We start from the raw sequence: 21,493 nt of genomic DNA, 5'->3' as shown, positions 1-21,493 counted from the left end.
GCATCTGTTATCAAAGTATAATAATTCGCTCCAGCAGACGTCATTAATCTTCTATTATATTTTAACGCCGAACAGAGCGATACAGAGACCACATCCGGTCCCTCCCTACAACAGATGACAGATATACCTTTCCGAGAAAATAATAAATGTAAGCGTTTACAATATACATGTACCCCCCTTATTACACAATCACATAAGCATACAATAAGTATTCAGTACTGAAAATACAGCAGGAAATGGTGTTCATAAAAAAAAAAAAAAACATATATATTGACTATAATTTAGATATAATCAGAATAATTCTTTTTAATATACTATAGGTCATGTTTTTTGTAAAATTCATATTGTTGTGTAAGTTGTATTTCCCATATTTTGGATATTTTTAGTGTTTAAAAATATTGTTTAAAAATAATATTGACAAAGTAATAATAAAAATCATAAAAACAATAATAAAATATATTTAAACACACACACACACATAAGAAAATAATAACATAATTTAAAAAAATGAATAAAAAAAAAAAAAAGAAAATACACGAAACTTCGCAGATGAAATTCCCGTGCCCTCTAGGCTCGTTTCTTTCGGTAACGCCGCCTGTGGTCGGAGAGTGGCACGGCTGATCCGTGTAGAGTCTCTAGTTTCCTCCTCTGACGCGCTTCTGCTGCTTACTGAAAGATTACGGTCGCCATCTTGGATCAGGGGAGGTTTTTAAACTGGAAAAAGTCAAAGAGCACGAAAGAAAAAAACAACCATAAAACTTCGGCAAACCCGTCCGTTCGGACCGGCGGCGAAAATGACACTCGGTTTGAAGTCATGACATCTGTTTTAAAGCACTTTTTAGAGACTCGGACGAAGTAAAGCAGCAACAAACAGTGGAGCAGGAGAATTTTCTCGTCGGCTGGGAAAGTTGTTTTGTATATGTTAGCTCGCACGAGAACCCCTTTACCCGTCGGATATGACATCAGCCAATCCAGGTATGCTATAAAACACAACGTTTTCCTCTTAAATGTCTGATTTGTGTTGATTTTGCTCGTTATAAGCAGTTGTGCTGGTTAGCTGGAGCAGCTGTTAGCTCAACTGTTGTGAAATAGCCTGTTATACGAGCTCACGGAGTCAAAACTGGACACACATTTGTCCTTTGCCGTGAGAATAAGGCTTTGTTTTGATTAGCAAAGAGCATGGGCACTGGTGACAGCCCGATCTGACACTTGTGGCAGTGTGTGCTTCAGCTGTCATTTGCACACAGGCCCAAAACAACATTCACATGTCATCATCACCCTCACACTGGACTGAAGTACACGGACATCTGTGCTGGTCTCCGTTCAGCTCTAAAGCTCTGCTAATGAAGAGATGCACTGATATGTTATGCATGTTGATACAGTACAGCATCAGATTGCTGTATTCCCTGTGTCTCTCACTCCTCTCAAATGCAAAGCTGTTCTGTGGTGGGCAGGATAAGGTCATTGATTTTGACACAGAGTTTAAGCAGGTTTGTACACTCAAGCTATTGCTTATAGTAAACATATATGTTCAAAGCTAGCTGTCATGATGGGTTATACTATGATTGCATAGCAGGGATTGACCATATTTTTAATATCTAATGACAGTAAATAAAGCACAGAATGGCCGATAGCAGATAAAATGGTGATTTTTACACAAATAATTGAAAAATGATTTACAAGTGTCCGTTTTCCACTGAAAATATTGGTGCTTTTTCCACAATTAGAGCTGTAAACTCTTAAAAAAAATTAAGTAGTTGTTCAGCGAAAGCACGTCCTTCACCTTTGGACAATGTAGAATGTCAAGATTAAATATTATATGAGATGTGTTATTGACCCATTTTTTGCAACCAAAAGGTGCAAGATGTCTAAATATAAAATCAAAGTTTATTGAAAGTTTATTTTTTAGTTGAAATTAAAATGACCACAATTAGTAATAGGGTTTTGCATGTAAATCCAAAAGTGAACTGTCAAGTCAGTTTTATTACAGGAATTCATACTGACATACTGTCAGTGTTTATAATGCGTTATTGCCTCTGTATGTTTATGTTTTCGACGTGTAATTCAATAAACTAAACATAATTAGCTTGGGACCAAATGCCAGTTTATAATTATTGACCATTTTATAGTAAAGACATTTGAGCTTGGTGAATGCAGTCAACATTACAGTGTGTGTAAAATTTACTGGATATTACAAATTGAAGGAATGTTTTTATTTAATTATTCTTATTTTATGTGAGACAAGATTGTTTGGATTGTACTTTTGATAAGTGTTATTATGACTCAGTAATTACAAATGACAGTTCAAAAGAAAAGTTTATAAAATTTATTTAACAGAGATACGTATTACAAAAAACATGGGATTTTATGTCTCTTTGAAGTCGTGGGATATCTAATTCCACCTTATTGCAGTAGATTTAGAAGCTGTCACGTATATAACTCTGTCAGTTAATGAGATTAAGGCATGTGAACAGTTGTATTAGTGATTTGAGATTATCTAAAGCATTGTGGTTCAGGGCATTTCTTTAGCTTTTTTTTCCCCAAAAAATATTCTGTGCAGTTATTAGTCCTGATTGTTTGATGGCGTGTGTTTCAGATATGCCTGATGTGCCTTCACTGGCCATGGCCACACAAGCTGGATCTCACGCTAACAGTGCCGCCGTAGTGCCGAAGGCCAACAACAAACGACAAGCGACGTAAGTCTGACTGAGCCGTCTACATAACAGATGTAACAATGCCGATCATTATTAAGTGCTTCTGGCAGTGTTGAGTTGATCTCAATTGTCAAAACATGCTTCTGTCATCATCTGCACATTCATTTCTTCTGTGGAGTTTAGAAGGAAATCTTTTGGAAAATTTGGAAGTGGAATTACATGGTTGCTGGTTTTAAAGACAGTTCATATTACGTCGTATCAATCGGACCGCTTTGACATTGTTGGTTGAGAACAAAACTGGAGCTGAATAATGAATAACTTGTGCGAAATCAAAACATATTGAATTAAATTGAATCAGCTCTGAACGGAATTGAGCTTAATAAATACACTATTGTCTTTCGTAAAGCTGCTTTACAGCTGAAATTGAATTTGTTTCGTATGTGATGCATTTTGCAACATTAACACTGTTATTTTCCTGTGTTTTTTTTTTTTTTTTTTTTTTTTTTTATTAAGAGGCTGCTTTGAAACCATCTGTATTGTGTAAATGCTATAAATAAATGACTTGACTGATGTTTTGCAAGCTCCAGAAAGGACAAAAAACACTTGTACGCTATGTTCCTGACTGCATGACTTAAGAATAATATGGATTTGATGCCACTTTAATGTGCTTTGTGGCTTTTTGGAGCTTCACACTATCTGTTCATGCGTGTCGATGGCAAGCAGCGTGAACATTTCTCCTGATGTCTCCTTTGGGTTACACAGAAGAACAAAAGTAAAAGGGTTCTGGATGATGACAGGCTACTCATTTCTCGGGAGATCTGTCCCTTAACAGCATGCGTGACCAGAAAGCCGAACGCGGTTTTGCTAACTGTGGCCTTCAAGAGGCAAATTCATAGGAATGACTCTTTGGTTTGGGCCAACAATAGTGTACTTGTTTATTGAGTGTTTGTGGCTGATTTGATTCGCTCTGTTTGTTCGAGTGGGTGGAGAAATGCGGGAATGTTTGAATGTTGTCTTTGCAGTTGTGCAATTTCACTGACTAATGTGAATTTCCCTGGTTTTCAGCTCTGACTTTGATGACGATGAGGGAAGCAAATTGTTCAGGTTAGTCATGTTGTGTGATTCATGGGTTCAGCTGGGGTCTGAACTGTGACGAGTCTCTTAAATGCATTCAACAAAGTGTCTTTCTTTTCGTTTTGGCTTCTCAGGTGTGATGATGATGGAGGTGGATCGAATGACAAGGAGAGATTTGCCAGGTACTGATTGATAGTACAGTGCATGAAAAGTACAAATATGACTATCTGATCTACTGTAAGTTCTCAGGAATCAGATCACCTACATGTGTTGGCGCCATTATGGTGTTCACAGTGAAGTTTCTAAAAACACACTTCCCATCTGCCGTTGTTTGGCAGGCAGACAGTCCTGACCCAAACTCATGCCTTTGATTTGAACTTATTTTAAACAAAACTTATTATTTAATTGGACTGCTAAATGTGAAGAAAACTGTACACAAAATTCAATGCACAAACAATTTAAATGCACATTTAAAAATGCACAGTACCATTTTATTACCAAGATGGTGGATGTCACTCCCTGAATGAAACATGAAATATAATAAGTTCATGTGGAATAAAAAAAAAAATGATTACTGTTCTTACATATTTCAGGCAAGACTCCACAGGCAAACCCCATTTTTCATGCGCTGATCAATTTTGAGAGATTTTTTGGTTTTATAACATGTCTTCATTCAGATTAGAGGAAACATCCAAAAATAAACATTTAAGTTTTCTTTCTACATTTGATTTCAGTTACAATACATATCACGGCTGTGATTTTTCTCCACTTCAGCAGCACTTTTTTACAGTTTTACAGTTTTATTCATCTCTACAGTCGAGATCAAAACTTTACGTACACCTTGCAGAATCTACAAAATGTTCATCATTTTACTAAAATAAGATTTTTTTTTATTTAGTGCTAACCTGAATAAGATATTTCACGTAAAAGACATTAACAAAGTCCACAAGAGAAAATAATAGTTGAATTTATAAAAATGATCCCGTTCAAAAGTTAACATACACTTGATTCTTAATATTGTGTTGTTACCTGAATGATCCACAGCTGTGTTTTTTTGTTTAGTGATAGTTGTTCATGAGTCCCTTGTTCGTCCTAAACAGTTAAACTGCCTGCTGTTCTTCAGAAACTTCCTTCAGGTCCCACAAATTCTTTGGTTTTTCAGCATTTTTGTGTATTTGAACCCTTTCCAACAATGACTGTATGATTTTGAGATCCATCTTTTCACACTGAGGACAACTGAGGGACTCATATGCAACTATTACAGAAGGTTCAGACACTCACTGATGCTCCAGGAGGAAAAAACATGCATTAAGAGCCAGGTGTAAACTTTTGAACAGAATGAGGATGTGTACATTTTTCATGTAATACTGTCGTTCAGAAGCTACAGAAGATACTTGCATGCTTTCCAGAAGACTAAAATAAGTGAAATTTTCCCTGATCTTCAAACTAAAAAGTTTTCACCCCCAGGCTCTTAATGCATTGTGTCAAAAGATGGATCTCAAAATCATAGAGCTGGAAAGGGTTCAAACAGGCAAAAGATGAATCTGCAGGAGCTGGAGGATTTTTCTGAAGAACAGTGCTGAGTTTAACTGTTCAGGACAAGCAAGGGACTCATGAACAACTATCACTAAATAAAAAATTCATTCAGGTAACAACACAGTATTAAGAATCAAGTGTATGGAAACTTTTGAACTGGGTAAATTCAACAATTTTATGTGAAATATCTTATTCAGGTCAGTACTAAATAAAAAGTAACATGCATTTTGTATGGTAAAATAATCATGTAAACTTTTGACCTCAAATGCATATTCTGAAGGCTTTGTTGATATATCAATTAACTGATTTATATAATATTTTGTTGCTAAAAATATGGTGAAAATATATTTTTATGGCTGTTGACAGTTTTTCTTATTTATGAAGTTATAAAAATGATTTTGAACCTGGTTTTAAGTCCATGATATATTTCAATTGAAATCAAAGAACAAACAGGTTCATTGATGAATGAATTGAGTTCATTTCTGAGTTGAAAAAATTCAAGCAGCACAAACTTTACACCACCTTTAAACTGCCATTGATCCATGATGACTGAACTCTGAACAGACAGGATTGGACGTATTATTTCTTGAAAACAGTACTCGCATACTGTATAGTATGCAGTAATACTGTAATGTAGTATTGCACTTAATTTCATGTTTTTCCTTTGAGCGTTTCTTCTATCCCTCTCTTCTTTTCTCAGGCCGTTTGAAGAGGCTTTTTCTTTCAGCTCTCATGAGATCGTTCATACGCATTTGTTTTGTCATGGAGAGATGAGAGTGTCGTCTCATTTGACAAGCACATTGATGCAGTCTTTATTTGCTTATTCATCCATCTCTCTCTCTCTCTCTCTCTCTCTCCTCCTCCCTCGTTTTTCTCGTTGTTGCTTTCTCTCGACCTTTTCTCTGTTCCTGCTCTCCCCATGATTCCATGTGCCACCCATCTCTCATGACCTCCTGACCGCAGGGAGAATCACAGCGAGATCGAGCGCAGGCGGAGGAATAAGATGACCGCTTACATCACAGAGCTGTCAGACATGGTGCCCACCTGCAGCGCTCTGGCGCGCAAACCAGACAAGCTCACCATCCTACGCATGGCTGTGTCGCACATGAAGTCGCTCAGAGGGAACGGCAGCAGCAGCACTGATGGAACATATAAACCCTCCTTTCTCACAGACCAGGTCAGATATGAACCGCACTGATTATAGAAATGTTTTGATTCCTCGTTGCACATAAACCACGGCCTAGATTCATAAAATGTTGTCAGGAGTAAAATAAAAGTAGAAGTCCACTTCCAGAACAAAAATTTACAGATAATGTAGTCACCCCCTTGTCATCCAAGATGTTCATGTCTTTCTTTCTTCAGTCGTAAAGAAATTGTTTTTTGAGGAAAACATTTCAGGATTTTTCTCCATATAATGGACTGATATGGTGCCCCGAGTTTGAACTTCCAAAATGCAGTTTAAATGCGGCTTCAAACGATCACAAATGCGGTTGTAAACGATCCCAGCCGAGGAAGAAGGGTCTTATCTAGCGAAACAAATGGTTATTTTCATAAAAATATTACAATCTGTATACTTTAATCTTAATTTTACCATGTGATTGAGGTTCAGTAAGTGTGGGTTTTGACTGTGGTTATCATGACCTAAATGTATGCTATTATAGAAGACGAGTGGTTAATTTTAATAAAACTCAAACGGTCAGAATAATTACATTTACCACATAAAAATGAGGTTGTTACTTTTTTTTTTTTTTTTTTTTGTAACAGATGTTACTGTGTTTGATAATGAACATCAATATACATCTACATCCTAACTCAAGCTATGGTCAAATGTGCGTTTCTAAGAAACAAAAAATGCAATCGTAATATTGTAGCCTGCACTGCAAACTGTGCTGAAGATAAATGTCAAAGTCAGGCAACACAAACCTGTTTCATGATTTGAAACGATCACTCATTAGAACATGCAGAAACTACGAAATTAATTTGATAAAATAAAGACATTTATTTTGTTAAATAAAAATGACTGGAATAGTGTAAAGAATTAAAAAATGCGAAGTGTTTGTCATGTTCTGACCATAAAAAGTAGTTTAAAACTACATTAATGGTCTGGTTTCTCCAGCTTTAAATAAATAAAGATTTGAAATTTATCGTGATCTTTATCGATATCGACTGATATGAAAAATGTTATGATTTTTTTTTTTTTGCCTATATTGCCCAGCTTTATGTTCTTTTTTTTCTATATAGTTCACCTAAAAAGTAAAATTATCATTATTTACCAACCCTTAAGTTTTTCCAAACTTGTATGAGTCTTCTGCCTTCACTCAGAGTACAAACTTCTTCCCTCGGGAAGATGTCTCAGAGTTCCTCAGTGTAGGCTTAACCGTTTTAAGAACTCTTTTGTCCCACTGTCCGTTAAAGCATTAAATGAAAAGTCGGCCAGAGGCAAAAAATTATTTTTTTTTCTGCTCTCCCCATCTGGTGTGTGTAATTTATATATGATTATGATGATTAAAGGTGTGTTGCACAATAGTTGCAATTTAGTTGTTCACTGTATAATGTGAGCGGGGCAGTGATGGGTCTTATCGTATGTATGTAGTATAGTACTTGTATGAAACAGCAGATAGCAAATTTTATGTGTCCAAAACAAATTTCCTTCAGGACAATAAAAGGTTATCTTAATTCAAATTCTTGAAAAGAATCTTAAAAATCTTTGCAAATAATGAAACTTAAAGTCTTACGTTATCAAAGGTAAGTTGTTTAATAAATGTCCTGGGTTGTTTGAAATATTAAGCAAATATTAAGATTTTATTTTTATATTTTTACTTTCATTTGAAAGTAATTATTATTAGGTTTCAGTGGTATTAGTTTTTTCATGGTGTATATATAGAATTTATTCATTTTAATTTGTTTTAGTTTATTATTTCGTTATTTTAGTGCTTTGATTAAAGAAAATGGGAAATGTTGTCTTGGAAACAAGCTGAAATAAAATAATGAAATAAATATATTTTGCTTTATTCAGTAACATTTATTTTAATTAACAGTTTTTTTCTTTAATAGTTTTAGTTTGAATTTTAGTTAACGATAACCCTGGTAAACTGAAATAGTGTGCAATTATTATGATTATATTGCCTTTGGCCACTTTGAAGTGTTTTCTTCTTAAGAAAAAATTTCAGATCTTCTTGAAGAATTGAATATCTTGGAATTTAATTTAAGAAATTTCTTTCTTAAGAATATATGTGTGCATTTTTGACCCCAGTACCATTTTCAAAATATCTCCGTCTCTCTCTCTCTTTCTCTTTCTCTCTGTAGGAGCTGAAGCACCTGATTTTGGAGGCGGCTGATGGTTTTCTCTTTGTAGTGTCGTGCGAGACCGGCCGTGTGGTTTATGTGTCGGATTCTGTCACACCGGTTCTGAACCAGTCTCAGTCGGATTGGCTCGGATCATCACTGTACGACCAGCTTCATCCAGACGACGCAGAGAAACTCAGAGAGCAGCTCTCCACCAGTGAGAACAGCAACAGTGGTGAGAAACGACTCTACAGCTGCCATCCTGTGTCCTGTCAGTCTTTTACTGTTTAACTCGTACTCCTCTTTTCCAAATGTAGGTCGGATGTTGGACATGAAAACAGGCACGGTGAAGAAAGAGGGTGGGCAGGCATCTGTGAGGATGAGTATGGGTGGACGCCGCTCCTTTATCTGCAGGATGAGGTGAGGAACAGGAAGAACAAAAAAGCTTACAGACCTTTTCGTATGATTGAACCAAGTCCACCTTTAGCTGGTGCTTCATGTGTCTTAGTTGTCAAATCTTTTCAGAAAAAGTATTGAAAGTCTTTAATTATATGTGCAATGTAAACAGTCTTTACTCTTGTGAAATGTCTCATATACGTGGATTGTAATGTCTGTGTCTCTCTGTGTTCAGATGTGGAGTGTGTCCCGTAGAGCCGGTGTCCATGAACAGACTCAACTTCCTGAGAAGCAGAAACAGGTAAGGCGGCTCTCTGTCTGTATATATAGACCTCAGTCTGCAAACAGACGCAGATGAAGACCATCTCTTCTTCTGCAGGAATGGACTGGGTCCTTCTAAGGAGGGCGAACCGCAGTATGTGGTCGTGCACTGCACAGGCTTCATCAAATCCTGGCCTCCTGCAGGTAATACCATACACAACACAATACACAGGAAGTAACCTATTGTTCGCAGAGAGCTGAGCTGAAATCCCCACTGTCCAATCAGAACAGAACTGAGACTCGAATTGTCCCTCTATCCTGTCTCTCTCAGGAGTGACTCTTTCTGAAGAGGAGGCCGATAATAATCAGGGAAATCGTTTCTGTCTAGTCGCCATTGGAAGGCTACAGGTACTTTTCTCTTTCCATTTTATTTTAATTTCCAATGAAATAGTTTTGTGTCATATTCTAAGGAATAGTGTGCGCAATTCTGTCATTTACTCATATGTGATCTCGTATCTTTCTAAAAAGGGAAAGTTCATGTTGCTCTTTATATTTATTCACTTTAATCGTTTGTAAAAGAGCAACATGGACATTCTACTAAACATCTTCCTTTCTGTTCTATGTACACGAGAGAAGATGTAAAGGTTTGGAATGATATTAGGGTGAAAAAATGATGTAATGTTTACTTTTAGATTAACTTTTGGATTCGTGAAATATCTCGATTATGACCGACACCTTAAAGGTGTAATGAACTTGTTGCATATGATCATCTTGATTATTTGTTCATCGTTGTGTTGCATTGCATGTTTGATCATCATATTAGCATTAAAATATCATCTTACTAAGACATATTAATGGCAGTTAGTTTGGGCCTGTTAAGCTGTTTTTTATCCATATTTTGGCTGTATCACTATACAAGCCATCAAAGCCTTACAGATCAAATATGATACTCAGCAAAAGACACATAATGCATAAGATTCTTTTCTAAAGGTTCAATAAACTGATTTCACTGACTAACACATTCAGTGTTAAAGTTTGTCATTCCAAACCTGTTTGACTTTTGTTCATCTTTGAAACACAAATGAAGATATGTTTAATGAAACCTGAGAGTTTCCTGTCTCTCCATTGAAAGTCCATTCCGCCAGAATTTTGACAGTTCAAAACAGATTGAACAGATTGAATTTACATATAATTGACATTTACATAGAAATTACTTTTATTCAACTATAAACCGTGATCAATGCACATTCGTAAAGCTTAAAGGAGAAGTCCACCCCCTTGTCATCCAAGATGTTCTAGTCTTTCTGTCTTCAGTCGTAAAGAAATTATGTTTTTTGTGGAAAACATTTCAGGATTTTTCTTCATATAATGGACTTCAATTGTGCCCCCGATTTTGAACTTTGTAGTTTAAATGCAGCTTCAAAAGGCTCTAAACGATCCCAGCCGAGGAAGAAGGGTCTTATCTAGCAAAATGATATGTCATTTTTTTAGAGAAATACAAATTTGTATACTTTTTAAACACAAAAGCTTGTGTACCACAAACGCTGGAATGCGCGTTCTTGACTGATTCATTCATTTTGAACAGATCTTTAATGTGACTCGGGAAGAACGAGTCGTCTCGGGGAGTGATTCGTTCAGTTGCGCATGCGCAACATCCTATTAGGTTCTGTACTGGAATTAGTTCACCTGTTTCGAGTCTTCGGGTTTTTTGAGTCGTTCGTTCATCTTATGGGGCGTCACGTGATGAACGAATGTCTCGAACCCGAAAACTTGTCAGATAAGAGGTGAGGTGAGCTAATCATAGACTAAAGTCCCAAGTAAACAATGAATTAATCTTTTCTGTTTCTTATTGCATTATAGTTTTGTCTTGTTTGTAGTGTGATCAACGTTTGTGTAAGCAGTACATGTGTTAGGGAAGTAACACATAACATTTTAATTATGTTTTGCTAAAATGAACGAAATGACTCGGAAAAAAAGAGTCGTTCATTTTGCTGAACGTGCCTTCCTTGCACTTCGTTAGTCTTTGCACGTTCGCTTTGTAAACACTGGGTCTGTAGTTCAGCGTGACAATATGTCAATAGTACATAGTTTCGTGAACGCGCATCTCAGAGCGCGTTGTCGTTAAAAAGTATACAAATTTTTATTTTTAAAAAAAAAAAAAAAAGACAGATCGTTTCTCTAGATAAGACCCTTCTTCCTCGGCTGGGATCATTTAGAGCCTTTTGAAGCTGCATTTAAACTACATTTTGGAAGTTCAAAATCGGGGGGCACAATTGAAGTCCATTATATGACGAAAAATCCTTTTTTTCTCAAAAACCATAATTTCTTTACAACTGAGGACATAAAGACATGAACATCTTGGATGACAAGGGGGTGAGTACATTATTTGTAAATTGTTGTTCTGGAAGTGAACTTCTCCTTTAACAAATATGGTAAACGGAAGCTCAGATGAGCTTGTTTTTCATGTGATGTTTGTTCTTGTGTGTATAAATTAAATCAACTCATCATATAAAGTGATTGTGTGTCCGTGAAAGCCATATGGTTTACTATTCTTTGTTTTTAAGAACTTTTTGAATCATAAAAGCTTTGGTTTTGTAGACTTATAGGAGGAACAGAAATCTCTCATGTTTCGTGAAATATCATAATTTGAGTTTCAAACATGAAGAAAATTCATACAGGTATGGAACGGCATGTTTGGAGTGAGTAACTGAGAACAGAATTGTAATTTTTGGGTGAACTGTCTCTTTAAGATCCTCTCTAACCTCCGTTTGTCTTCCAGGTCACATGTTGCCCGAGCGACACAAACATAAATAACATCAGTGTTCCAGTGGAATTTATTTCCCGCCATAACTGTCAGGGTCTCTACACCTTTGTGGATCACCGCTGTGTGGCGACGATCGGCTACCAACCTCAGGTAGGCCTCAAATGCCAGAGGGCCAAATGAGGGTCATTTCTGAAGGGCAAAATGTTATGATGGCTCTGCATTTGTTGAGTAAAACTGATGAGTCCCACTGTCTTGAATAGTGATGCACCAGCATTTAGGTTTTGGCCAAAATAGTTCTGGAGAGCCAGTATGCATTTTTTCTTCCCGTAAGAGTGGGTGTGGCCGTTTGTACATTTTATGGGTGTGGCTTCTGGTCTCATTCAGCTCATTCTGCTGCTTGATATTGCAGATGAGTGTGTCTTATCATATTATTTAGTTTATTATCTTAAGTATGAGCACACTGGTTTGTAGAGCAAACAGTTTTACCATTTACTGCACACTGTTATTCTTCTCGTTATTTCCCTGTAGCGGATAATGAACTGGAAGTCTCACCCATAGGCTTACTTCCACGTTGAAGAAAAAGGTGGATAATTGACCTAAATTGTGACATTTAACTAGTATTTGTTTTATGGCACATTGTGACCATGTCAGTGTCTATTTCGTGGCACAGTGTGGATAAAGTACAAGTAAACACGTCAACGTGGATGCTAGTGCTGAATTGATTGTTCGATTTTAATTGGCCTTTATATGGTAGAGTTATTTTCGGTTGTTGTGTGAATCAAATCTTTATTTGTAGCACACCTACCATGCAGTAATCACAATAAGCTTTGTTGCTTTTGATATAAAACAAAATCTGATCGTTCAAAGTCTGTTAATTTGATCACAAAAAACAAATACATTTAGTTTTGCTGCTATTTACTGTGAGATCGCTGCAGCCTCAGTTCAAGCGGCACATGAACCAGTCATCTCTTCCTATTTACTACTAGTTATAGCGCTAAACAAGCATGAATGTACATCAGAACGCATTGAAAGTAACAGAACAATTTACTGAAATGAATCAAGTCTTATGTAATTGATCAAGCGATCAAAAAAACATAATTTAAACAGCTGAACAGCTGAATTTACTTTAGGAAGAAAAAAAAAAAATAACTAGAGAGCAGTTTGATGAATATATGCACGGTAAATATTCATTTTTCTGGTTACTTAACCAGTTGTCTTCATTAGTTAATGCATGTTTGAATAAATCTGTAACTGTTTAAATGTTTGTATTTCTTGATTTGGAGTTTCATTAAACATGCAATTTAAATGTTTTAACAAAACATTTTTAAAAAATTGTTTAATGAATTGATCATTTAAAAAAAATATTGTTTCATTTTCTTCAGCTAAATGAAAACTATTTATGGTTTTGTCTTTTGGCAAAATATTCATTTGGGTGCATGACTAGTCTTGCATTGTTTTCCATCTTTTCCATTCTTGTTTGACACAGGAGTTACTGGGGAAGAACGTTCTGGATTTTGCACATCCAGAAGACAAGGGCTTACTGCGTGACAGCCTTCAGCAGGTGTGTGTGTGTGTGTGTGTGTGTGTGTGTGTGTGTGTGTGTGTGTGTGTGTGTGTGCATGTGGATTTACATAACACATCAAGCTCAAATATTCAAGACCGTTACCAAAGTTATATAATAGTCTATATGATCACGGCTGCATGTATTGTTTATTTGATCAGAATGTAGATCTGAACTTGTTCTTTAAAACATACTGTGGTTTTACACTGGTTCTCAAAACCACTGTGTATTAATGACCTTTGACCCCTGATGCAGGTGGTGAAACTGCGAGGTCAGGTGCTTTCAGTGATGTTCCGGTTCCGCTCTAAGTCCCACGAGTGGCTCTGGATGAGAACTAGCTCATTCACCTTCCAGAACCCCTTCTCTGAGGAGATCGAGTACATCATCTGCACCAACGCCAATGTCAAGTTAGTATTGAAATGCATCATCTAAACACAAGATCACATACCGACTAAACAGCAAAACATGTTTGCTATGATTTTTTGTTTTCTAATGGTAGTTAATGCTGCTCATGTTATTCATGTTATTCAGTGTCGTCTAATCTAGTATGAGTTCATGCAGTGTATCATATGTTTTTATGATCAAAGGTTAATTCCTGTGGAGGTAATTAAACGTAATTCGGTTTGTTTGAAGGCGTGTGTGTATGTCACGAAAATATCTGGGTCTGATTTCACCCCAAAATAACTACATAGAAAAGACAGAGAATATCTAAATAAAGAAACTGATAATTGTTTTATATATTGTGACAGTGAGATGTGACATGTCTGCGCACCAAGGCTGCATTTATTTGATCAAAAATACAGTAAAACATAGGGATGTTCATTTCGGTTATTTTTCCTAACCGACAGCCGACGCTTAACGCTTATCCGTTAACCGACAAGATTATTTTAAATTAGAATTTAATTATTTTAGAAAGGATAAGTGTCTGTGACCCATTAAAAATATCAAAATTTGTTTTTCAGGGATTCATTTTACATGCGCAAAAAGCAGTAAAAAACAGAACATGAGGATTTACATGGTCACATCACATCACGCACCTGCAGCGCTTCTGTATGCGAACGGAGGAAAACATAAAGCTAGGCTAATATATAATGAACGAATAGGCCTATACGATAAACATTTTTACTTAATTAACAAAACAAAAGGAAAAAAACTGTGCAACAAGTATAGTATGCAGAGTTTTGGTTCATTTTTGACGGCACTCTATTTTTCTTTATTTTAACAAAAGCGCAAAGATATTATGCCAAACAATTTGTTTTATGTGGATATTGGAATGCGAGTGAAGTAAAAACCAGGTTTACATCATAAATAATATTGTGGCATTCAAATATACATCTTGAATAAAGAAATGTGTCGTATGAGAGACGTTTCACTTTAGCCTAAATAAATTCTTGTTTATGTAGCCTAGCTCCTTATATTTTTCATTCTTGTTCTTTCCTGAATACTGTTAAATTGAAAGGATTTTTTGTAAATAACATTTAAAAAAAAAAATAAAATACATTTTGAAATAAAATTGCCTAGCCTACGTGTATAGTGTTTGTAAACATTTCGCGTCGGCATCAGGTCTATTTCTGAATGTAATTCTGAATGCGACTTAGCGTTATAGGTCTACACGATTTATCTTTTTTTTCTCTCAAAAATGCTAATTTATTTTATTTTAACCATCCAGCAAACATTTTAAAATATTTTGATAAATTACCGAAATTTTTTTTTAATGACGGTCAAAATTCTTTCTGTCAGTTAGCAGTTTTCCGGTCAAAATGAGCATCCCTAGTAAAACAGCAGTATTGTGAAATATTATTGCAATTTAAAACAGCTATTTTCTGTGTGAATATATGTTAAAATGTAATTGATTTCTTGAATCAAAGTTGAATTTTCAGCATCATTACTCCAGTCTTCAGTGTCACATGATCCTTCAGAAATCATTCTAATATACTGATTTGATGCTCAAGAAACATTTCTGATTGTCAATGTTGAAAACAGTTGTGCTGCCCCATATTTTTGTAGAAACAGTGATACATTTTATTATTCAGGATTCACAGATGAATAGAAAGTTCAAAAGAACAGCATCTATTTACATTTATTTGAAATAGAATTTTTGTAACAAATGTCTTTACTGTAACATTTGATCAATTTAAAGCATCCTTGATTAATAAAAGTATTAATTTTTTTCAAAAACAAAAAAGTTAGTGATCATAGACTTTTGGTAGTGTTTTATAAGGTTTATTATTGATTTATGCTAATGTAATTAAAAAGTAATGTGAATCACCACCGAGATTTATAAACAAGCTTAAACAAGATGATGAGACTTTAAGTAAGATGTGCTTAATTGTCCTGAACATGCAAAATTGTCACAGTGCAAAGGGTCTGAAAAATTTGTTATACAAAACATATTTTCATGTGTGTTTCCTTTTTTATTTTGGGGGTCATTTAAGAGCCAGATATGTTTGAATTAGAGCCGTGTGTGTCTGAGAGTGAGCGTGTTAATTCAGCTCCGCTCTCAGTTTAATCTGACCGCTTTCTCTCCACCAATCCCTCCGGTTTGCGTGACAGTAGAGGGCCGAATCAGGATTCCCTGTCCCCCCTCTCTTCCCCGGGGGTTTCACTGCCCCCTTCACTGGGGCAGAGCAGTCCTAACTGCCCCTCCACCCCCAGTCCAGGGCAGGTCACAGCCAGGTGAGAGCAGAACAATGACACACTGGGTCGTTCTTCCACCTCTTCTCGCTATCTCTCGGGTGAACCTCTTTCCGTCCTGTCTGCTGCTGTCGGTGGTGGATTAACCAGCATGCTCTCTTCCTGTAGGTAGCTGTGCTGTCCGTGGTAAGCTGAGAATGCTGTAGGTTGGCTGGTGACGGGTGTGTCGGTGGTGGGCCTGATGGTCATGATGCTAGGACTGTGCTCACATCACTGTTATGTTTTTCTCTTCTTCAGGCAGTTGCAGCAGCAGCAGGCCGAGTTAGACGGAGGCATGGGACGAGACACATCGTATGAAACCAATCAGGTCAATCTTCCTCAGGTAAACTCACACACTTCCTCTTTACACCAGACATGGCTTCATGATGTCAAAATGTCTGTTGTTTCAATTCACAGCATTGTTTAGCACATTAAAAAATATATCTAAATAAAAGAACAGTTACAACTGGTGAATTGAATAAACTTTTAACAATGAATTAGTTATCGTAAAGGGGTAGTTCACGTGAAAATACATTTACTTACCCTCATATTGTTCAAAACCTGTATGGGTTTCTTTCTTCTGTTGAGCACAAAAGAAGATATTCTGAAGAATGTGGGTAACCAAACATTTGACGACAGCCATTGATTTGAATAGTAAGGAAAAAGTACCATGGAGGTCAGTGGTTACCTGTTTGGTTGCCCAAATCATTCAAAAAAAAAAAAAAAAAAAAAATGTATACAAGTTTGTGATGTCATGAGGGTGAGCAAATTATGACAGAATTGGGTGAACTATCTGTTTAAGCTTTTTGTAAAATTATCAAACCTAAATTATGTTGTCATTTAATAAAATGTTATTATCCACCTTATTTTTCAATGCGGAAGTAAGCTGTTTTCTGGTAATGTGTCTGGTAAAAGACGTCCGGTTCATAATCCACCATAGGGAAATAACGAGAATATCGAAGTGCAGTAAACAGTAAAACAGTTTGCACTACAAACCAGTGTGTTCATAATTAAGATAATACAATAAAATAATATGGTAAGACACACCAATCTGCAATGTCAAGCAGCAAAACAAGCTTTTTGTGCAGCTAAAAATAGCTGGAAGTGGATGAGGCCGGAAGCCAGGCACAAAAAATGTACAAATGGCTGCACCCACTCAAAAGTAAGGTGGATAAGAGCTTCTCTAAAGTGGTAACAATAAAATTATGTACTCTTGGGGATTTTGCTTGTTTAGATCTTATTTACCCCTCTTACACTGCTAAACAATTGGCTGTTGTGAGTGATTTTAGAGTAACTTTTGTTTGTTTGTTTTTGTTTATGAAACGTTATAGCCACCCTAAAGTAGATAGCATTATGCACTTATTTGGGATGTTTTGGTCATTTAGATTTAGGTCTAGTGTATATATAAATTTCACCATCACTTGTACAAGCAAATATTCAAACTTTTGAAATTTCTCGACAGTAAAAATCTGAAAAAAAAGAGAGAAAGAAAATGTAAGAGAATTTATGTGTTTGAGCCAGATAGTTGCCATCTGGTGTAGGTTAAAAAATAAATGAATACAAAAAAATAACATGGCTTAACAAATAAAATCGGTCAGCGAACAGCCTAGGAGGGGTTAACTGTTAACAATATAATTTATAATTTAAATGTTTGTCTCACTTTAATAACAGAACTCACTTGTTGTCTGAAAGTAAACAAGCTCTATTGAGATTTGCTAACCTGTTGACATAGTAAAGTGAGTAACAGTAACATAATGTCTGATTGTTTCCATCTGTGTTTGTCTCAGGTTCCAGTACAGACTGTGGGTGTAGTCAGTGCTGATCACAGTAAGACTTCCTGTAAACACACACACTCACACACACACAGCTGAAGATATGGCCAAAAATATGATCACAGTATTTTTCATATATATTATTTTCCATATTTTATTATATTTTATTTTATTTTATTTTATTTTATTATTTTTATTTTGTGAATTCTGGTAATACAAATAACAAAATTCTGTTTAATACAAATTATTTAATACAAAATTTATAAAAATGTTGTCTAATGAAATACAACTTTACAAATGTAATCAATCTTTTAATATGTGATCAAATTAAAATCATAAATATAATAATTTACAGCATTTTTTGTCAAATAATACACGTTATTGAGAATTTTGCTGTACATATTTGTAGCAAATACCAAAAATACATTGTATGGATCAAAATTATTGATTTAAGTAAAGATCATGTTCCATTAAGATTTTTTTTGTAAATTCCCTACCATAAATATATCAAAACTTAATTTTTGATTAGTCATATGCACTGCTAAGGACTTCACTTGGAAAAAATCAAAGGCGATTTTCTCAGTATTTTGATTTTTTTTTGTTGTTGTTTTTTTTTTACACCCTAAGATTTCAGATGTTCAAATAGTTGTATCTCGGCCAAATATTGTCCTATCATAACAAACCATACATCAACAGAAAGCTTATTTAAACATTTTGTGTTTCCACAAATGTCAAAAATTACTCAAAAGTTTGTTATTAATATCTTTGATTTTTTTTTTTTTTCCTCCAATGGCGATTTATCAGCCAGGCCTAATTCATAGTGACAGTGATTGACAGTTGTCTGTCTCTTTCAGACTCTAAGGCCGTGTCCTCCAGCGGACAGCAGGTTTACCCACCAACAGCGTCTTTCTCCAGCACTACACGTCCCGCTGAGCCCTTCAGGTGCCACACTCACACACCTCACGTGTATCCTGTGGTCTGTTATATATGTGTTGATTTGCATTCCCAGCATCTCACTCACTGTTGTCTGCTCTCAGGTCAGCTGGAATGGCCCAGCAGATGGTTCCTCATTCAGCGGGTCAGATGCTGGCACAAATGTCCCGTCAGAGCACACCGTCTGGAGTCAACGGCGGCAACAACAGCCCCATTCAGCCCCAGACGGGACCCACAGCGCCTTCTGGAGTCTGGTCTGGTGCACAAACGCCCTTCAACACACAGGTAGGCATTTGAAGTGTGCAGGGAGAGTGTTGTTAGTATAGTGATTTTTGTTGTAAATACTCTCTTTGTCCAGCAGATGGCAGGTCAAGTTGGGAAGAGTCAGTCACCTCAGTTTAACATGGGAGGTTTCAGCTCTGCCCCTGCATCCTCCACTTCCTCTTCCTTTGGCCAGATGGGTGGGGCTTCTGCTTCAATGGCAAACGCATCAAATTACCAGCAAATAAACAGTCACAACAACCCTTCAACTAACGGATTCGGTAAATATCTTGCAGAACGTTTAAATTAATAAACAGTTTTTCCTGTTTCAGTTCTCAGTTTTGCTTTTGCTCTTTCGTTCAGGCGACATGAATCAGATAGGAGTTCAGCAGTTCAGCTCCAGGCCTGCAGACGGAGTGTCAGGGTGGCAGCAGTGGCAAAATCAGCCACACGCGCAAGGCACTGCAGACACACACCAGCAGCCTCAAAACAACCAGCCAGAGATGTTTCCAGTAAGTGGAGCCAACACAACCAATCATGTTTGACTCTTAAAGGAATAGTTCACCCAGAAACTAAAATAAGTTCTCACCCTGTAGCTGTAGCGAATTGATGTGTTTTTGTAAGAAAATTAGCCATGTTTAAAACATAAGAATCACTTTAGTCTAGTCATAACCAAGTCATTTGTGCCAGGCTGGGGAGAAAGGTATAATGTAATATAAGGTAATAATGTAAATTATGTGAAAAATAATGTGTTTTTTTTAACCATCAAGCATGAAAGCATGTTTTAGTACACCCCCAAAACAAAATGAAGACTTTGTAAAAGAGCATAATAGGACCCCTTTAAGACCCCTTTTTATATATATATATATATATATATGTATGTGTGTATATATATATATATATATGTATGTGTGTGTGTGTGTGTGTGTGTGTGTATATGTACACTACTGCTCAAAAGTTTGGGATCAGTAAAACTTGTAATGTTTTTTAAAGAAGTCTCTCCTGCTCATCAAGGCTGCGTTTATTTGATCAAAAATACAGAAAAAAAAACAATAATACTGCAAAATGTTATATATACAATATAAAATAATGTTTTTTTATTTTAATATACTGTAAAATATATTTTATTCCTGTGATGCAAAGCTGAATTTTCATCAGCTGTTACTCCAGTCTTAAATGTCTCATAATCCAAACAGTTGTGCTACTTAATATTTTTTGTAACCTGTGATTATTTTTTTTTCAGGATTTTTTGATGAATAACAAGTTAAAAAGAACAGCATTTATTCAAAATATAAGTATTTTCTAACAATGTAAATCTGTGCTGTCATTCTTATTAATAAAAAAAAACATCCTTGGTGAATAAAACTTTAATTTCTTAAAAAAAAAAAAGAAAGAATAAAAATTTACTGACCCCCAAACTTTTGAACAGTACTGTATATTGTTAGAAAAGATGTCTATTTTAAATAAATACTGTTCTTTTTTACTTTTTATTCTTCAAAAAATCCTGAAAGGTTTCAAAAAATAAGCAACACAACTGTTTCCAGCATTGATAATAAATCAGTATATTAGAATGATTTCTGAAGGATCATGTGACACTTAAGACTGGAGTAACAGCTGATGAAAATTCAGCTTTGCATCACAGGAATAAATTATATTTTAAAGTATAATAAAAAAAAATGTATATTGTAATAACATTTTCCAATATTACTATTTTTTTTTTTGATCAAATAAATGCAGTCTTAATGAGCATAAAAGACGTCTTTAAGACATATTACAAGTCTCACTGATCCCAAACTTCTGAGCGGCAGTGTGTGCGTCAAATTTTTATCTTTGGGTGAACTAATTTCTTTAAAGGAGTATAAGATCTGTCACTTTCTTTCTTTTAGTGGAACAAACGCTAACTGAATAATTGTCATTTAGCATGGTTTATTCTTTTAACGTGCATCTCTCTCCTCTCAGGATATGATCTCCATGCTGGATCAAACTGGCAGCTTCAGCAACGACGATTTCGCCGAGATGCCCATGTTTCCTCCTTTCCCTGAGTGACCCTGCTTCCTCTGTCACTTCCTTCACTCCCTGTTGCTCTCTCATGCACCGTTTCTTACTCTCTTAACCAAATCAATGGCAGAACTGAGGCACAGAGGGATCTAAAAAAAGAGTGAGACTGATGCTTTGTGGGAAGGGAAGTTATAAGCCATAATGTGAGGATACAGAGTAGCACACAGACAGACAGACAGGTGTTGTTGAAATGTGTTCACTTTAAAATCACGCACAATTGCACACTTCGAGCACAAGCGGTCTCACACTGTCTGTCGTACACGCA

General features: G+C 35.9%; 1 protein-coding gene across 3 annotated transcripts; it reads left to right on the top strand.

Moving 5' to 3' along the window:
• The first annotated feature begins 651 nt into the window (after positions 1 to 651).
• Positions 652 to 21,377, top strand: arnt (aryl hydrocarbon receptor nuclear translocator). 3 transcript variants are annotated; one of them, XM_051130632.1, is made up of 21 exons: positions 652 to 975; positions 2,597 to 2,696; positions 3,720 to 3,758; positions 3,863 to 3,910; positions 6,228 to 6,441; positions 8,571 to 8,784; positions 8,867 to 8,969; positions 9,181 to 9,246; positions 9,325 to 9,410; positions 9,538 to 9,614; positions 11,986 to 12,120; positions 13,457 to 13,531; positions 13,787 to 13,938; positions 16,085 to 16,207; positions 16,463 to 16,547; positions 17,992 to 18,031; positions 18,831 to 18,918; positions 19,014 to 19,194; positions 19,271 to 19,451; positions 19,534 to 19,682; positions 21,130 to 21,377. In XM_051130632.1, the coding sequence occupies exons 1-21, from the start codon at positions 957 to 959 to the stop codon at positions 21,214 to 21,216; spliced, it is 2,262 nt and encodes a 753-aa protein (XP_050986589.1). In that variant the 5' UTR covers positions 652 to 956; the 3' UTR covers positions 21,217 to 21,377. The 3 variants fall into 3 exon arrangements, with proteins under 3 accessions (XP_050986589.1, XP_050986587.1, XP_050986590.1); XM_051130630.1 differs by having other exon boundaries at positions 19,268 to 19,451; XM_051130633.1 differs by lacking the exon at positions 16,085 to 16,207 and having other exon boundaries at positions 19,268 to 19,451.
• The last annotated feature ends 116 nt before the right edge of the window (positions 21,378 to 21,493 follow it).

Source organism: Labeo rohita, chromosome 16, assembly GCF_022985175.1.
Source record: "Labeo rohita strain BAU-BD-2019 chromosome 16, IGBB_LRoh.1.0, whole genome shotgun sequence".
Taxonomy (NCBI): Eukaryota; Metazoa; Chordata; class Actinopteri; order Cypriniformes; family Cyprinidae; genus Labeo; species Labeo rohita.
The sequence above is the reverse complement of the archived record's forward strand: the minus strand, read 5'-3'. Positions and strand labels throughout refer to the sequence as shown.

Excerpts from the sequence above, each read along its gene's own strand:
- arnt (XM_051130630.1), top strand. Across the intron at positions 2,697-3,719 it reads AACAACAAACGACAAGCGAC|CTCTGACTTTGATGACGATG; the intron begins GTAAGTCTGACT and ends CCTGGTTTTCAG. Across the intron at positions 16,208-16,462 it reads CCAGGGCAGGTCACAGCCAG|GCAGTTGCAGCAGCAGCAGG; the intron begins GTGAGAGCAGAA and ends TCTCTTCTTCAG.